The 16779-nt window shown below is 37.4% G+C and overlaps 1 protein-coding gene across 9 annotated transcripts in view; it reads right to left on the bottom strand.

Annotated features, from left to right (window-relative positions):
- Positions 1-16779, bottom strand: part of CHD7 (chromodomain helicase DNA binding protein 7) — a 131496-nt gene that overhangs the window by 10110 nt on the left and 104607 nt on the right. For all 9 annotated transcript variants that reach the window (XM_077185916.1, XM_077185905.1, XM_077185932.1 and 6 more), the window contains 13 exons: positions 14900-15155; positions 10190-10400; positions 9515-9710; positions 9111-9278; positions 8272-8451; positions 7945-8055; positions 7643-7848; positions 6520-6719; positions 5770-5929; positions 2601-2690; positions 1920-2023; positions 403-532; positions 52-124 (listed from right to left, as the gene is read on the bottom strand). In XM_077185916.1, the coding sequence (XP_077042031.1) occupies positions 52-124; positions 403-532; positions 1920-2023; positions 2601-2690; positions 5770-5929; positions 6520-6719; positions 7643-7848; positions 7945-8055; positions 8272-8451; positions 9111-9278; positions 9515-9710; positions 10190-10400; positions 14900-15155 (2085 nt within the window). The remainder of the gene's footprint in view (positions 1-51; positions 125-402; positions 533-1919; positions 2024-2600; positions 2691-5769; positions 5930-6519; positions 6720-7642; positions 7849-7944; positions 8056-8271; positions 8452-9110; positions 9279-9514; positions 9711-10189; positions 10401-14899; positions 15156-16779) is intronic.

Here is a 16779-nt window from a genome sequence, read left to right as displayed (position 1 = left end):
ACCAGTTGTAGTTGTACATATTTGTAATTAGAGAAAATTGGGAGCTCTTACATCAATTTCATCCTTGAAGGGAGTTCTGGTTGGCTTATATTCTGGATCTTCATCCTCTCTGTCGAATTCACCCCTATAAAATATTTTTTAAATATTTTCAAGAAAAATACTGGTTTTGAGAGGGGGCTGATTTTCTGGACAAAAGCAAAAAAGCTACAAAAGCCATCAGTATGGTGTACCAAGTTACGCATTTGTATTTCATGCTCAACTGTGTAAACAAATCTATGTACTTTGTACATCATATGATCACTTCATATCCTCAGGCAACATGTAAGTATAATATGACATATGAACCCATGCCAACATATACAATGCTGATAAAGTTTATTAATTTTTTCATGTCCTCCTTACCCATCACCGCCATCTGCTAACATGTCTGTCCCTCTCTGTTCAGCAGCTATGGCCTTTGCATCAGGCATGCCAACCCGTTCCAGAAAGCACAGTGCTGGATCAGCTCTCATAGAATTGTACTTCTCATAACCTGTGTGAAGAGTGGGAGACAAATGCCTTTTTAAAAGCTATGACCAGCTGTGAATAGAACAGGTCTAGGCAGTAGAAGTACAATTTTCTGGATTCATTTATTTATTATTAAATAAAACAAAGGTGCTATCGCCATGCTGGAAACATTTAATTAATATTAAAAAATTGTTCACGTTGGTGTATTCCAGCAGCACAGAAACATTTTCCCATCAATAACATTAACACACATAAGATTTTGAAGAAAGCATCAAATTTCATGTTGCTATAAAGTAAAGTAAAAATCTTTCACAAGTGAAAAACTTCTTTAAGTTTCCTTTATGACTTTCACAGTGGTTCTTGACATTCAATACTCGCCAGTGGAAACACGCAGCCGCAAACAGGAGCGCGCACACACACACACACACAGACACACACACGTATTTTCAATAGCTCCAGCCCTGCTGGAACCCTCAATATAGGCTGCAAAAATGCTGCATACATGGGTTATACGTAAGGCCAACGAACCTGTCTTATTAGGTTTAGGATGATGCATGTCAGTAAGATGACACTGTTCCCTCTATGGTTTTCAAACTGCTGTTTGCTTTTTTACTGCCCAAGTTGACTAGATGGAAAATGGCAGATCCCAACAGTGCACTGCAGGAAAATGATTTTTAGACTAGACTTGCCTCAGCTGAGCCCACAACACAGAGCTGCTGTACATAGGCAGAACAGCACAATTCAATTAGGATTTGTACTACAACACACTGCTCCTAACTGCTGTAGAGCCTCAAGCCAAACTGTAATCATGAAAGGTTTTATAAGCCATCATTCTCCCCTTTAGTCAGGCTGGGCTGCTGAGAATACCTCTGCGACCTCCAGAGAATTGGGATTATAATCAGGAATCGCTCACTGTATATATCATGCCAGCTCTGCATCCCCAGCCTTTCAAAGTTAACAAGGCTGCATCCCACTCAAGGGAGCCGGGAGTTCTCAACACTGACATTTGTGAAATATTGCTTGGAACAAAGCCCAGGAGGCACTTGTACAGATTAATAGCAGAGGTTAAGCCCACCGTCCACTTTGACACTGGTTGGCAGAGTTAGCAAGTGAAGCAGTGCTGGAAGCAAAGTTTATGGAGATCTATCTAACTATTTGGCTATTATTTAAACAAATATGGCTTTGTTTTATTTACAGCCAAGAAAGTAATGTTTTCTTCTCAAATGTTCTGCAAACATTTAAAAACAGCATCTGATATTTACAGCTCATATTAGGTTTTTAATGCAGGCAAGAAAAAAGGGAGATACAAGCCAACAGTTCTTTGGAACAATACTTGTTAATATTATGACTGAACAGTCCTACACGCTGAAAGCTTTACAACTGAGTTTTGTTGAGAGTGAGACGCCACTTACCGTGTTTAAATACTCCAATTAAAAGGGATTTATCTGCCTCCTTATCCCACCAGTCTGCAGGAACTTCGGCATGGAATGGCTCAGGTATCCATACATCTACTTCACTGTGAAGACAGCATTATACACATTCTCAAAGGTATCGCTCGACAAAGATTTAAAAAAAAAAACAAAACAAAACAAACCATCCTAAAAAAACCCAAGTGTTTTACGCTGCTCTGTAAATATAAATTTTGAGCTGGAAAACCACCCCAAAACCCAATACAGAAATTGAAATACTCTTAAAAATAATTAGGATGGTTAAACAAACAAACGACAAAAAATAATTAATCAACCAAAAAAACCAACAAAAATACTGCCCCCCCCCCCCATTAGGCTATTTTGGGAGTCAAATGGTTATCTAAATATGATTCATTTAAGGTCTTAGTATTTTTTTAATTTTTTAAATTGAGATAGACTAATCCCTCAATATTAGCAGAGCTGCAAATCCACTTCTGTCATTTCCCGCATCGTTTCCTCCCCCAGGAAAATGACCCACTGCGCTTCATAAAACAGTTCGGTTGCTTGAGAACAGACATACAAGAGATAAAGTGTGACCACCTTTAAACGCTGCATTATTATAGTATGTGTACTTTACAAAAGCCAGAGTCATAAAGCAAAAAATAAACCTGCACTTGCACTAACCTTGAGTCAGCACCCTCTAAGATCTTGTCTGCTTGGTCCCCTATAACTTCTTGTCGTAGATAGTAGAGCATGCGGACACGCAGCAGGACCCTGGAGAGGAAGGCAGAGGGGGGAAAAAGTTCTTAACTTCAGGACTGTTTGCCAACAGTGGCTTTTGGCAGCTGCTGCTGTTCATCCATCATCCTGCCAAGGCTGATTAGCCATGCTGTATGGTAGGCTTGAAGCGTGACAGATGGTGGCACATAATCACCTCTGTGTGGTGCTTTCTGCTGGCTTCCAACAGGCCTGCCTGGCAACTGCTTACACTGCACAGAGAGGGACCCAGCTCAGCCCGGCCCCGGCGCATTTCATTTAGTTCTACCTAGTGCAGCTTGTGAAGTTTAGACACGTACTCTACCACTGCCTCTGAAGTATTGAAGCAAGTTTGTAAACAACTGAGCAGATGGCTTTCAGTAACTGTTCTGCTTCATTATCTCATAAAATTTCCTCAGCTGCTGCCTTAATACCATTTTTGGAAGCACATCAGAAGTTGTAGGAATAAACGAGATATAAAATCTGGTTTTACTACCTTACAATAAACCCTCAATATGGAATGTCAGGTTTTTCAGATTATACAACTTTTTGCTTCTGAGAATGGGGGGGAAAAATAATCCCCCATTTCCCTTGGGAGATATTAACTATTTTTACTCTTTATAGTTCAAACTGCTATTAAATTTTACCTATGCACAACCTAACTGTTACAAGGAAGTGAAAAATCTTCGTTGCCAAGTTTATTTTTCCCCATTTCTGCAATACTGCAGACATTTTTGGAAGTGCTGTCAGGTGTTATGGTCACACTCAAAGCTGGCAGGAGAGAGAATGGCAGACTGGCTTTTCAAGGAGACTAGAAAAGAGGTCATTTTTGTAGAAAAAGTATCTACCTGAAAATAATCTTGCTCTCCTATGTTTGCCCAATTCAGGGCACCCCCTGCTGCCTAGTTCATGAAGTAAAACCAGTACCAGCTAAGATGGAGATTACTCAACCTGCCCTCTCACTGTACCCAAATTCATCACAGCAACTGTTGAATTACTGCTGCTCCTGAACAGCAAGGGTGACCAGGGAAGCAGTAATCTGATCACCCACTTGCATGAAAAATTTAGACCACCACCAGTTTTGAGAGGTCCTTGTTAGAGATCAGATGCAACTAGAGCAATACCCGGTTTCACACGTGTTATTCAATCAAACCTCGGAAGAGCAGGGATGTGAATGAAGGTCATGTCTGCAATTCAAAACATGTCAGACATGCTTCTTTCTGTACGCACAGTAACTGGGACCAGTAAGGTGTCCCTGCTCCCTGTGTGGCTATGTAAATAAGCTGTTGAGGGTCTCTATCATCTTAGTATTAAGCAATAACAGCTGTTACATCAAGCCAAAGAGGAGAAGCACGAAATAAAACCCAAGATAAACCAAAAACCAGAGGCTCTTTGCACCTTCCAGGAGTCCTATGCATTAAACCAGCATATATGCTGCTTAAGAAAAGGACACCAATTCTTAAAAAGCCAACTTCAACTGGTACCTTTTCAAGGAAATTACTAAGATTATTAACTGGCTCCACCTCTGTTTGATTTTACCTGTGCTAAAAACATGTGGCTTCTACAATTCATTTAGTCCTGGTGAATCTGGGAAGTGAAGGAAAAAGATAGCAACTGAAAACATTCTTGCATATTTACCAGTCTTCCCAGTCCTTGCAGTTGTTCTATTGTATTATTAAAGCAGTATTTAAAAAATTAAGTCAGATCTGCAAACTGATATAGCAAGTAATGAAGACATGTTACCTGAGAGATTAAAATAATGTTACAAGAAAGAATTTTATTACTTTAAGAGTAAGTGAAATGTAATAACAGACCTGAGTAACAGTTCAGAAAAATCAGAAAGCCGTTTATTTGGAAGTGCACTCACTAATGTAATTCTATGAGTATCTGTTGTCATCAGCTAAGAATTAAGCTTGGTTAGCATCTGGAAATGAGCTAATAAACCCCTTAAATGCCTTTCCTCCTTCACATCACACCCCCTATTGACAGCCCACAGGTACTTTTCAAATCAATAGTATCTTTCCACTAAACAGCATTAATGAGACCCAATACATATTCAAACCACAAAAGTAATGATGACCTTTCAGTAACACAGCATTACAACTGCATGATTATATATCTACAATGAAGAATAGAAATTTAAAAACACAACTAAACATCCCAAAATCAATCAACCACATCTCCAGCTCTAAACCAAGGTATTTTTGGGACAAGGTTCAGTGCCTATATGGAGAATATAGTAAGCAAAACTGAGATGGCATCAAAGAAAGCTGACACAAAAATAAGATATTATAAAACAAAAGCCAGAAAATATGCAAGGAAGGTTCTTAAGAGACATTCATGAAACAATAAAACATTATATACAGTGACCTTTATCCCCAAAAGCTTTTGGTTTAGTAACATGCTTAGAATTTCAAAAATCAAATCAGAATTTCAAAAATCAAATCAATTCAGGTAAAAGAGTTTGGTGAAAAATTTCATCAAAGGAGAAAGAATAAATATTCTGTATATTTATTACATATTATATTATTGCCTATCATATAGATAATTTATATATATTATATATACATAAATATTCTCTGAGGAGAGCAAGAGAGGAAAGGAGAGAAAGAATAAAGAGAAAATATATGCCACATATAGATGAATTACTACATGAAACTCCTGAAATTAAGAACTGGATATATGAGTTTAGCATCTATGGAACAGAACTTTAAATACCAGCCTGAGTGTCTCCACAAGAAGGTAAGAAACAAACAGCTTTTATTTAAAGATAGCCAATTGTCAAGTGAAATAGACTTAGTGTAGGACGATAGTCTTTACTTTCTATGGTAAAAAAATAACCTTATCTGATTCCATTCTTATTTAATAAGAAGAGAATAATTTTCTTCAGAACTGTGCTGATCTGTCACAAAGAGCTTACAGAAGTGTCCAGATATCTGTTAAGATGATTATCCCCAAATTAAAAAGTAATAATAGCCTTTACATCCTCATAAATGTCCCTGTGTTCTATCAATATATCCAAAGTTTTGGACTTTTCAAAAGCATGTAGTTTTAAAAAAATCCCAAACCTCTAAATGAAACATTTATTAGTACTTACTTATTACAGTGATGTTTAAGATGTTTCCTATAGCTGTCTTCTTGAAATAATACATCTGGATTACAGGTTGTGAGCCAATCAGCATCTTGCAGCATTGGCTGTGAACTCTGGGCTTTTACTTTCTTCCCTTTCCTCCCTCTGGGCACTGGTGCAGACAGACCTAGAAAACCCCCAATATTTCTTACACAATTGGAATAGAAAAACTCTCACCCCAAACAACATTACAAACATACGTTTAAAGCTAAGTATTCATTACTTTGAGGGCAACACAACCACCAAAAACTGAACAGCAACATGACTCAGTACAGAAAATTGCAAGTAACAAAATCAACCAAAACTTTCATGCAAATTTAGGTGTGAAGATTTCAAAAATTCAGAGTGCTAGCCAGAAAATGGTGTTATATAAATATTTCTCGTAAAAACTCTCATGAATCTAAATGGCCGTAAGGAAACAAGCTTTCTGATTAATGGCAATTTAAAAGAGATTAAATCCAGCAGTAGGTGCCAGCAAAAAATAATGCTGGAATATCTGTTTAAAACCAATTTAAAGGAAAGAGAACTGCATTCTACAAAGTGTCTGAGGGAGACTTCCCCTTTAAGTACAGACCAAGTCAAAGCCCACCTTACTCATAAAATCTGACAAGATCCTACAACATGTCAGAATGGCTATAGTTTAAACCAAACACATAGCACGACTGAAGCAATTCTTTCCTATTTACTAGCATCATTATTTGATTGTGGTAGACATACCGGAATGATTAACCAAAGCTCGAGTTTGCCCATCTGCAGTTGGAGTGATCAGATCCCAGATGAAACTTTTGATATTTTCATCCCCTTTGTAATGATTAAGACAATACACCAGGATAGTCCGGCAGATGGTTTCCACATCTTGCTCTGTTAGCTGACGTTTATAGCGCCCATGTGAGAGGATGTCAGTCCACCGACCCCAGCTACAAGAAAAATACGTTCAATACAACAGCCGGGGTACTGGTATTTTAATTTGTGACTTTCAATTTAACTCCTGGTATCAAGCAACTTGGGACCTCCTGTGTTAGTGCTAATGCATTTTGCATCTGCAGGTTATGTCAGGGAATCCAACTTCCAGCACCAAAGAGTTAAGAATGTTTATTTTACAGAACAGGCAATAAGTTCACTGCTCGTAAAGCTGCAATTGAACTACACTCAAATTAATAAAGTACATATGTTTAACTCTAAAGGTCCCAGTAAGCTACAAATAGGAAACTCAACCAATCCCTACAATCATGGGATTTGAGGAACAATTCCTATTTTGAACCAGAAACCTATTACTAGCAACTTTTGTACACTAATTTCTAAAAATAAAGACGGTCATTCTGAAGGCCACCATGTTAGAAGTCAAATATAGCTACCTGCTTGCAAAGAGATAAAATTCAAATTAGCACACTCAATGGGGAAAATATCAAGTAACTTGATGTAAGTGGTGACAAAGTCTAGATTGACTGTTGATTTCAAAACCACTTTGTTCTTTACAAATACACTATTATTCTCTTCAACACTTAGAAAAGAGAGGTTGAAACTCATTAACTCAAGAATTCTTTACACTGAGAAACCAGAAACAAATATTCTGTCATCACAAAACCACTGATCTTACCAGTGAGCTCATAGCCATCTGTGACACACTCAGATACTTTAAACTAAGTAACACATATAAGTGCAATTTATATATATAGCAACCAAAACCAAATCTGACTGGCATGTATAAGCACTATACAGTTTGATGGTATACAGTATGATGGCATGTGAATGTGTCCAAGAGAAGGATGAGTTATTTACTATATATCATTTATTTTCAGGTCCTTAGCCACAATTAGTATATTCTATTTGCATATCTTACCCATAAACCAACAAGTTCTTCTCCACCCTGAAACATTCACTTCTTGCATAACCTTGTGATTTGTCCTGAGGCCTACGGGGCTTTGTGCTAGGCTTTTCCTCAGAATCACTTTCCAGGTCTGAAAACTCCATCAGCTCATCCTCTTTGACTGCACTGTAGAGTCTGGTTTGCTTCCTTACTCGTGGTGTATCAATAACTAGGTTGTTCTAAAATTACAGGGAAAATGTATAAATTTAAGAGGGGATGGAGGGGGAGGAGAAAATCTTCAATTTAATTGTACTAGAAAGAGTTATAAACCTTACCCTTCCATTTAGAGCATCGATATCCAGCTCAGCTTTCTTTGCCCACTTCTGCCAGAAATTAGGGTCATCCAAAGAAATATCTGTCCTGTTCCCAGATGCAACAAAACTAGCCTAGTAAAAGTAAAAGCAAGTGGATTGATTTCTTACCTGTATGCTACAAAAAATACCTGTTTTTCACAAGCAAATACAATACTTAGGAAGAAGTAGTATCAAGAAAGAAAGAAGACAAGTACACTAAAAAAATAAATTTACACAGAAGGCAATTTAATATACTTCCATCTATTCTGGTCACGTTTTATTCATTTTCCTCTGAATGTCAATGCATACCTTTGCAAATGTTGAGCCTTTTCCTTCAGATTCAATAGTAATTGTGTGTGTTCTCCTTAAGAGAATCTGATCTATATCCTCTTCACAAAACTTAGACCCTTCATCTTCCTCATCCATCAGAGCACCATATGCCCCCTTTCGAAGAAGATCTTCTATTTCTTTTTTAGATAGCTGTTGCACCTGTAACACATAAGAGGGGTTACAGTTTTGGGTTTTTTTTTGACACCAGCCAATGTGTTCATCTGACAGCAAAATCAGATGGATCATCCTCGTATTTGGCATTTTAAGAACTGAAACTCTACGATAATGTGGTCATGGTCAATTAAACATTCATACTGAAATCACCTTTTAAAGAAGAATACAAACAACAAAATTCTCAGGGTGAAGTTATGTGAGTGGTTTAAACGACTTAATAATTCATTGTCACTGAATCCCTTTAGCTTTGATGACTGCTAAACACCTCCTGGGAGCAGATTTAACTTACTAACCTGATGAAAAAGCTAAAGCAAAGTAAGTCCCAAAGCAAAAAGCCTACAGCAGCAAAAGCTAACTAGAAGAACTCCATAAAGTGTCAGGATCAACATAATATAAAGGGTGGAACGATGAGAATGGATCAGGATTGAAGGAACATGACTCCACTTGCCCCCTTTTGGCAATAAGTGAGCCATTAGATAGGCTGAGCCAGTTCATGGAGCCAATGCCCTTATTTAACCCGACTAAACTATCAGCCACACTCCATCTGAAAACCACTGTTCTCTAGCTAGAACACAAACAGGCAAGCAAAGTGTAACACCTTCATAGCATTTGTTGATAATGCATCTTAAAGAACTATTCCTTACCCCATTTGTGGCATTTTCTCTTCCGCTCATAGATTGTAGCACAGCCTTATCAAGGCCCAGCTTCAGGCTAGCTTTGTCGAACATTTCCCTTTCATAAGAATTCCTTGTTATCAACCTGTAAATTTTCACTGATTTGCTCTGCCCTATTCTGTGACATCGTGCTTGAGCCTGAAGAAACAAAGGCAGATACTCAGTTACAGGTTACAAATGGAAGAAAAAAGAATTTGAAATAACCAATAGAGAGAACATACTTTAAAAGTTTATTTTTTTTTCAATATAAATAATATTGTTTATGCTTTCAAGAGAGCAACAACAGATAATTTCTCTTGTAGGTGAAGAAAATTTCACAGTAAAAAGGCAAAGAAAAATTTAATTTTCAATAAAATCATCTCTTGTAATATTACCTGGAGGTCATTTTGGGGATTCCAGTCTGAATCAAAAATGATGCAGGTATCAGCAGCAGTAAGATTAATGCCCAAACCTCCTGCCCTTGTACACAGCAGGAAAACAAACCTATCAGAATCAGGTCTGGAAAACCTGTCAATAGCTGCCTGACGCAAGTTGCCTCTCACTCGACCATCAATTCGTTCGTAAGGGTACCTGAAAAAGAGATGCATTATAGGGATTGCTGAACTGCAATGGCACTGCTTCTTTAAAAGAATATGCCATTAAAAACAACAAAGACAAATATGCTTCTATGGGGTTAGAAGAACTACAACAAACTAAGAGACTAACTTAATCAGAAAAGACATACTACTTTGTCTCTTTCTTTGGTAAAGAACAGACTTTGACTATAAGGTATTTGATAAAAATTTAGGCCTGAACTAAAAAATTCTAGAGCCACCAAAACATTTAACTGAGAGGTTTAAAGCTCTCCATATGAGGTCATTTTGTTTTCATTCAAAAGAATGGGCTCAGTACTTGCAACCTCCAGGTTTGCTCTTTCCCTTAAGTCAGATCACTATAGAAAACACTGTTTTAATTTCTTCCCTTTCTATATGGATTAGTCACAGGTTAAATGCAGTGGTCACAGAGGAAGGCACAGTTTATTTATAATTGTATTATATTGTTGCTCTCACCGTCTTTGAATGAGGTAGTCTTCCAGTATGTCCAAGCAGCGCACCATCTGGGAAAAGATAAGCACCCTGTGGCCACCAGCCTTCAGTTTTGGCAGCAGCTTGTCAATCAGTACGAGCTTGCCAGCAGCCTGGATCATTGCCTGGAGCTGAAAATCTGGAGAGTCGGCATTGTGTGTTTCTTTAAACTCTTCCAAAATTTTCTCTTCAGCACCTGCAAAGATTGGACAGCAATACATGAACACTGCAAAGGGTTTTATTAATAAACAATGAGCTCGCCTTCAATACCCTATAGAAACTGCAGGAATGTTTTAAGCACTATGTGAACAAACATTTATAAAAAAAATAAACATTTATAAAAAATATTAAGCTTAAATTTAAAGCAAACAGATACACAAATAGAGCACAAATAAAACATAGCTCTGAGAATTCATTCTTTTTTTTCCTCTTTTGAACAATACTAAACTCTTTCCTAAATAAATTCATAGAAATATTGACACACACAATTCAATGAAAAAAAAATGAAAAAAGGTGAAAAAAATTAAACATATTTCAACTAATAAAATGGATTTTTTTTCTTTTTAAAAATGTAACATGAAAGAAAACAATGTGTTGTTTCTACAGGAAAATACAAGGGATGCAAATCACATTTAATATCTGCCTCTAAAATCAGCCTTAAACATTCACATGACCTGATCCTGCTCCTTTCATTATTAATTTTAAAATAAAAATCCAAAAAAAACCACGGAGGCAGAAGCAGCTATGAAATTATTATTTTACTTTTTATTTAGTTTTTTCTCACTGAAAGTATTTTTTTTGTTCAGTTTGATGAAGCTATCCAACGTATTTATTCTTTCCAGCATTAGTCAAGAGTTCTCTCTTGCCACTCACTTTGCCTATGAATGATATGCACAGCAGCAACTATTTTCTTGTTCTGCTTAGTATTGGAAGACTACAGACCAAGATCAAGCTTTCTCTTCAATCTCTCCTATGCTTTTATTCCATTTTTAAGTAATTTCTACAAGGTGGGCAATTCCAAGAACTATCAGATTGCCAATCTTGGCATGTAAAATGTTAGGAATCTTTGTTCTAAGCTTATTTTACTCCCAAAGGAGCCCTTTTTTTGAGCCATCCTTTTTTCCCCTCTGCTTTTCTTTTTGGCAACAAAACATAGTTTATAAAATATTTCTAGTTGGTCTTATATTCAGCTTCAATACTGCTTTTGAATAGCACAAGGCAAGATGGAAGGGTTGGGGGGAGGGGGAAGAACAGCTTACTGCCAGGCTTCTGCTGAGCATCCCTCTCTCAAATCCCAGCTCTAAGGAGATGCCTGTAAACAAACACGGAACGCGCCCTGGCTGTGCGAAGGCTGGTTCAGTGCCTGCTGTAACGCGGTGCCTGCAGCAGATCCCGCCCGGGGCAGGCTGCCTGACAGCTCCGTGCTGCTCCTGAGCTCACACCGCTCCCTCTCACAGAACCCCACGGACTCAAGATGTGACCGCATTTCAAGAGAGTTTTACATCCCTGGATTTTCCTGATCTGGACTCCCTGGATCATCTTAAAGGTTTGCACATAAGGAAAGTAAGCCCAAATGAAATGAGTGTAAGCAGACACTCAAAGTTCCCTTCATTCATATCACTGCCCGTCTTGGTAACACGGGCAGAATTTTGGGCAGTAAATCTCCGATTCTGTACTGAACTTTGGCAATTCCAGGATACAGCAGGCTGTCAAGCAGCTCCTATACAGTAATTTCAGTCATCTTTCCAGGTTACAGCAATTATTTCTGACTCAACTGTGATATCCAGATGTAAGTTTCACTACTGTGAAGCAAGCCAATTTGCAAGAACAGCATCTGCAAAAGCAAACCCCACCACAACAAACCCACAATCTGGTCTATTGAATGGTGAATCTACACTATCAGAGCTTGGTCACACCAAGACCCAAATCCAGTACAGATAACTCCAAAAATCTGTTCTTTCAGTAACTCTGTCCTAGCTAAATCTTGTAGAAGACCAACCTTTTTTTTTTTTTAATTCCTACTTCAATTGCAATTACGTCATGTCCACTGTTACCCAAAAGTTACTTGATGCAGTACTTGCAGGTCTGTCAAATTACTTCCTATTCTAGCTGATATTTAGCAGGGGATGAAAGGAAAGTATTCGAATGTGTGCTTGGTCAGTCAGGGAAAGCTCCACTTCTACTCTTCATTAGGAGAGGCTTCCAGGGCTCAAGAGGGCACAACAAACAGAGTAAGGAGACTTTCTGGTGGTCAACACTAAGATGTGTAACTATAGAGGCATTCCCCACTGCTGGTTCTTGGAGATAGAGAGAGGAACAATGTATAAATACTTGAGAATGGTTGCTATGGAGAAAACAAGGAGTCCAGCCCTAAGAAAAATGACAGACAATGCTTTACCCAAGCTGACTGGAGAATACCCAACATGCTGTAACTACTTCTAGAAGCCTACTCCTAGTCTCAGCAGAACATATCCATCAATCAAGAAAGAAAAAAACACCCCACTTTACATTCAACTCCTACCATACTACTTCCATCATGTAGCCTTAACTGAAGTCATATAGAAGACTTGTTTGCAACTCTTACACAAAACAAAACAGATTCAAATGTTCAAATAAAAATGCTTGTTCACAAACCCCACAAACTGGGAAGAAAATGAGGATTCAGAGACACTTTTATAAAAGCAGTTAAGCTTAGAAAACAGAACTTGTTACTGCAAGAAATCATTCATCAGGAGAATACTAGGCAACCTTAAGTACCTGCACTGCAAAAACAGAGCAGAAATAAAATAAACTTGTGCCATTTCACTAACTACAAAGTTGTTAAATTTCAATCAGCAAAATAAAACCTTGGGCTCAGATGACTACAGCATGTAGGAGGTATTTTCTGCCCTAGAACTACAAAGAATGTATTTGTTTAGTTCCATCTCCACGCTAACACATCAGGATTTCTTTTTTCCATCAAATCTGAAGGCTCAACCCACCTGCCATGTTGCTGAATGATACCAAGCAAGTCCCAAGGTTCCAAACATCACAAAAATGTTTGATAAAGGCAAATGGATTAAGAGACAAAACCACCTGCCTTTATTAAGATACACTAATCAAAAAATATTTGAGGTTTTCTAAATTAACACCTGAACTTTATCAGTCTCTTAATTATATTAAATGATACAAGATTTCTGAGGGAAAAAAAATCACTGCTGTAGGCAACACTGCAATCACTGCTCATAAATTCTATTTGACAAAACAAAGTAGGAGAAAAATATTCTTTTTTTTTTCCTTTCAATAAACATAAGGAAAAATAATAGCAAGGTTAAAAACTAGCTGAAAGCCAAGAAGCATCAATTCAAACACCCATAACCTGAACAGCCTAAACTATTCTGATAAACTGATTTATATAATGGATTAACTTAAGCCAAAAAATCAAGTAAAAAACCCCAACAAACTCTGCACTAGAACCACAAAGCTACTTTACTGTATGTCATATGAGTTTAGAAACTGAGCAGCCACCAGCATGGACAAGTTGAAGTCCTTTGGAGTAAGCCTATATTATGTCTTTGGAATAATTACTTGTGCATGAAATGTAATTAGATGTAATTTCATTCATCAGTTTAAGCATTCCCCCCCCCCCCACCCGTCTTTAAACAAAAAAATGTCAAGGAAAAAAACCTTAAAGTACTGCAATATGGAAGTCATACAATAAAAACCTGAAAACACATATGGCTCTGGAACAAAACAGTCTTTCATCATGAAGCCTGTAACCACCATAAACCAACCTTAAATCATATCTAGTAAGAAACAGGAGTTGGGAAACAAGAAACTAGTAGAATGCAACCCTGTATGGAGGATTGTGTTACACCCTCAAAGGGAAGAACTGACCAGCACATACAAGTTTAGCATAACTTCACACAGAGCTGGCTGGTTCATCACAGGGCTGGTCACTGGAACAGCCTCCCCAGGGAAGTGGTCATGGCACCACAAGTAGAGCTCAAGGACCATCTGGTCCTTAAGTGATATGATTTAGTTTTAGGTAGTTCTATGAGGAGCAGAGAGTTGGACTCAATAATCCCTATGGCTCCCTTTCAACTTAAGATATTTTATGATTCCATACTACTTGCCAAAGATAATCCTGATCTAAACCCAATACCATCACACAGAAAAAGCCACTGAAGTCTAGTATGACATTCATCCTAATCTTTCTCTTACTAGTCAAATTAAGAAAAGTAACTGACAACAGGTGGTCATGAAAGCAGGTTTGATCACAATTTCTTACTCTGCAACTTTTATTCAGAAAATTTAAGTTACTACCTTATGATGTTTGACAGCAAGAAAGTAAGTAGCAGCTAATGATAAGTGAAGAAAAAATTACCATATTCATGCTAGCATCCAACAACCTGCATGATAACTGAAGTCTTGTTTTTCACAAATAACAGAAAGGAAAACTTAATAATACCAACATTAACACAGCCTAGGCTAAGCCTGTCAGGAAGCCTTGGAAAAAAGCAGCACAGAAAAAGCAGCTGCAACAGCAGCACTGTCCTGGCTATCAGATATCCATACCTATGAGAATCTAAAAGGTTATCTCACTTTTCTACTTAAAATAAATGAATAAATAAAAAGACATGCTAAAATAGAATTTATACCTAGTGAACATTTTTATAACCATTTTTCAAATGAGGAGAAAAGTAGGCAGCCTACCATTAATAAGGTATGGATGATTGCAGCATTTTCTTAGTTCCATCATAGTGTTTAAAAGATTAGGTACATTTGCCTGACCTCCGCCCTTGGAAAGAAATGTGAAATTCTTTTCAAGAATAGCACGATAGTATTTCTTCTGAATATTTGTCAGCTCAACTTCAATGATGGTTTCCTCTTTGGGGGCCAGGTTCTTTTCCACATCCTCCTTGAGACGTCTCAGCATCATCGGCTTCAAAATAGCTTGCAGTTTTTGCACCTGGAAAACAGATGTTTAATAAAATAACTGAATTAAAACTGCTAGAAATCAAATATTCTTTTTTCAATTTCCTTCATTCTAAAAACCTTGTTTTCTACTTCAAATGCCAAGTAGAGATCATTGTAAAAAATCTTTCTTCAGTGACTCAGCAGCAAGTTCTCCTTGTTAACTCAGTGACATACACATTTCTAAAGTCTGTTTTTGGTGTGTAGCCCTTCGGTTTAGTGATGTCTGTAATTAAATAGATCTCACTCAGAACTATCCTTCTAGACATGGACAGTACTGCACACAAATCATGCAGAGTAACCCTTTGTTAAATTAGCAAATCTGACACTTTTAAGGTAACTTTTGCAGTTCACTTCTAATTACTAATCAGTATTTAATGCTATTTTCCCACTTTAGGTATCTGCTTCTAATTATTTTCTTATTTCCCTAGTTTTGACATCCACTGAAGTAGAAAACTATTTAGGACTGGTCTAAAAATATCATATTTCTGTTACCACTTATGACACTGATAATTTTTAGTGTCCCCAGGTTTTCTGGAATATTCATTAAGACACATCCTAAAGGGTGGGAGGGGCAAAGAAGAAAATGTCAGTTTTCCTAAAAAAAAGGCGAAGTTTAAGTTTTTGTAAAGTCTCTTACATAAAAAGCTCAAATGTATTCCATATTAAAAAAAAAACCAAAACACCTGGTATTTAGGTTGTTTTAGGCCATGCTTCAAAGTACAAACCATCTCAGTGCTGAAGAGCTAAAAATTCACCCTGAAATTGGTCATCTCCTGATGCAGAGCTGCACAGCAGAAATATGAACAAAAGATACTTTCTCCTGAATTTACATTATTCCCTTAGTAATAATCCAACTTCAGAACAGAAAAGGTAATTAGCAGAGAGGGATGAACAATTGAGAGAATATATGGAATACAACTGCAAGGAATGGAGAGGAAACCCCAAGCCACTAATTAACGCACAACCTGTCCCACCACTTAAAAGACAAACCCAATTCCAAAACATCTAAGTGTCAACAGATAAAGAAGTTCTCCTGAACTTGTTGAACCAATCTAATTCTGATCTGCTATTGGCATTATTTTAGTAATAGTTCCATGTATGGATTTAAAAGCTTCCAGTCATTTTGAGCTGGCCATACAAAAGCTATGTTGAGAGCTAGGATATATTAGCTCCAGTTCAAACACTTCATTAACAGGTCTACATGGCTTCTGCATCAGAGCTGGCTCACTTTCAGTCAGGTCAGTGTCCATTCTGACTGACATGTAATAGCATGCACAACCTATGGAAACATATCCTATTTTGCCAGGAGGCCAGGGGCCAGAGGAAGAGCTATTTTGTAATTTAGACTATGATGTGTGAAAGAGTTCTCAAAGAAAGTCAACAAATTCAAGCAGTCAAAAGTTGAAAGATATCAAAAATTGAATTTTCAGACAAAGCCAGCAAAGTTGCATAAAAATACACGCAGTTATTACCACAGGAAGCAAAGGGCCAAATTAAGATGCCATGCTTCAGTTACCTCCTAATATTAAGGTGGTTTGGCCTTTTAAAACATTTTGATACATACAAAGAAACATTTTACATTTGAGATATAACACATGTTGCACCTAGGGTCTTTC

The sequence above is a fragment of the Agelaius phoeniceus genome, chromosome 1, assembly GCF_051311805.1.
Source record: "Agelaius phoeniceus isolate bAgePho1 chromosome 1, bAgePho1.hap1, whole genome shotgun sequence".
NCBI lineage: Eukaryota > Metazoa > Chordata > Aves > Passeriformes > Icteridae > Agelaius > Agelaius phoeniceus.
This window is presented reverse-complemented; position numbering and strand designations above follow the sequence as displayed.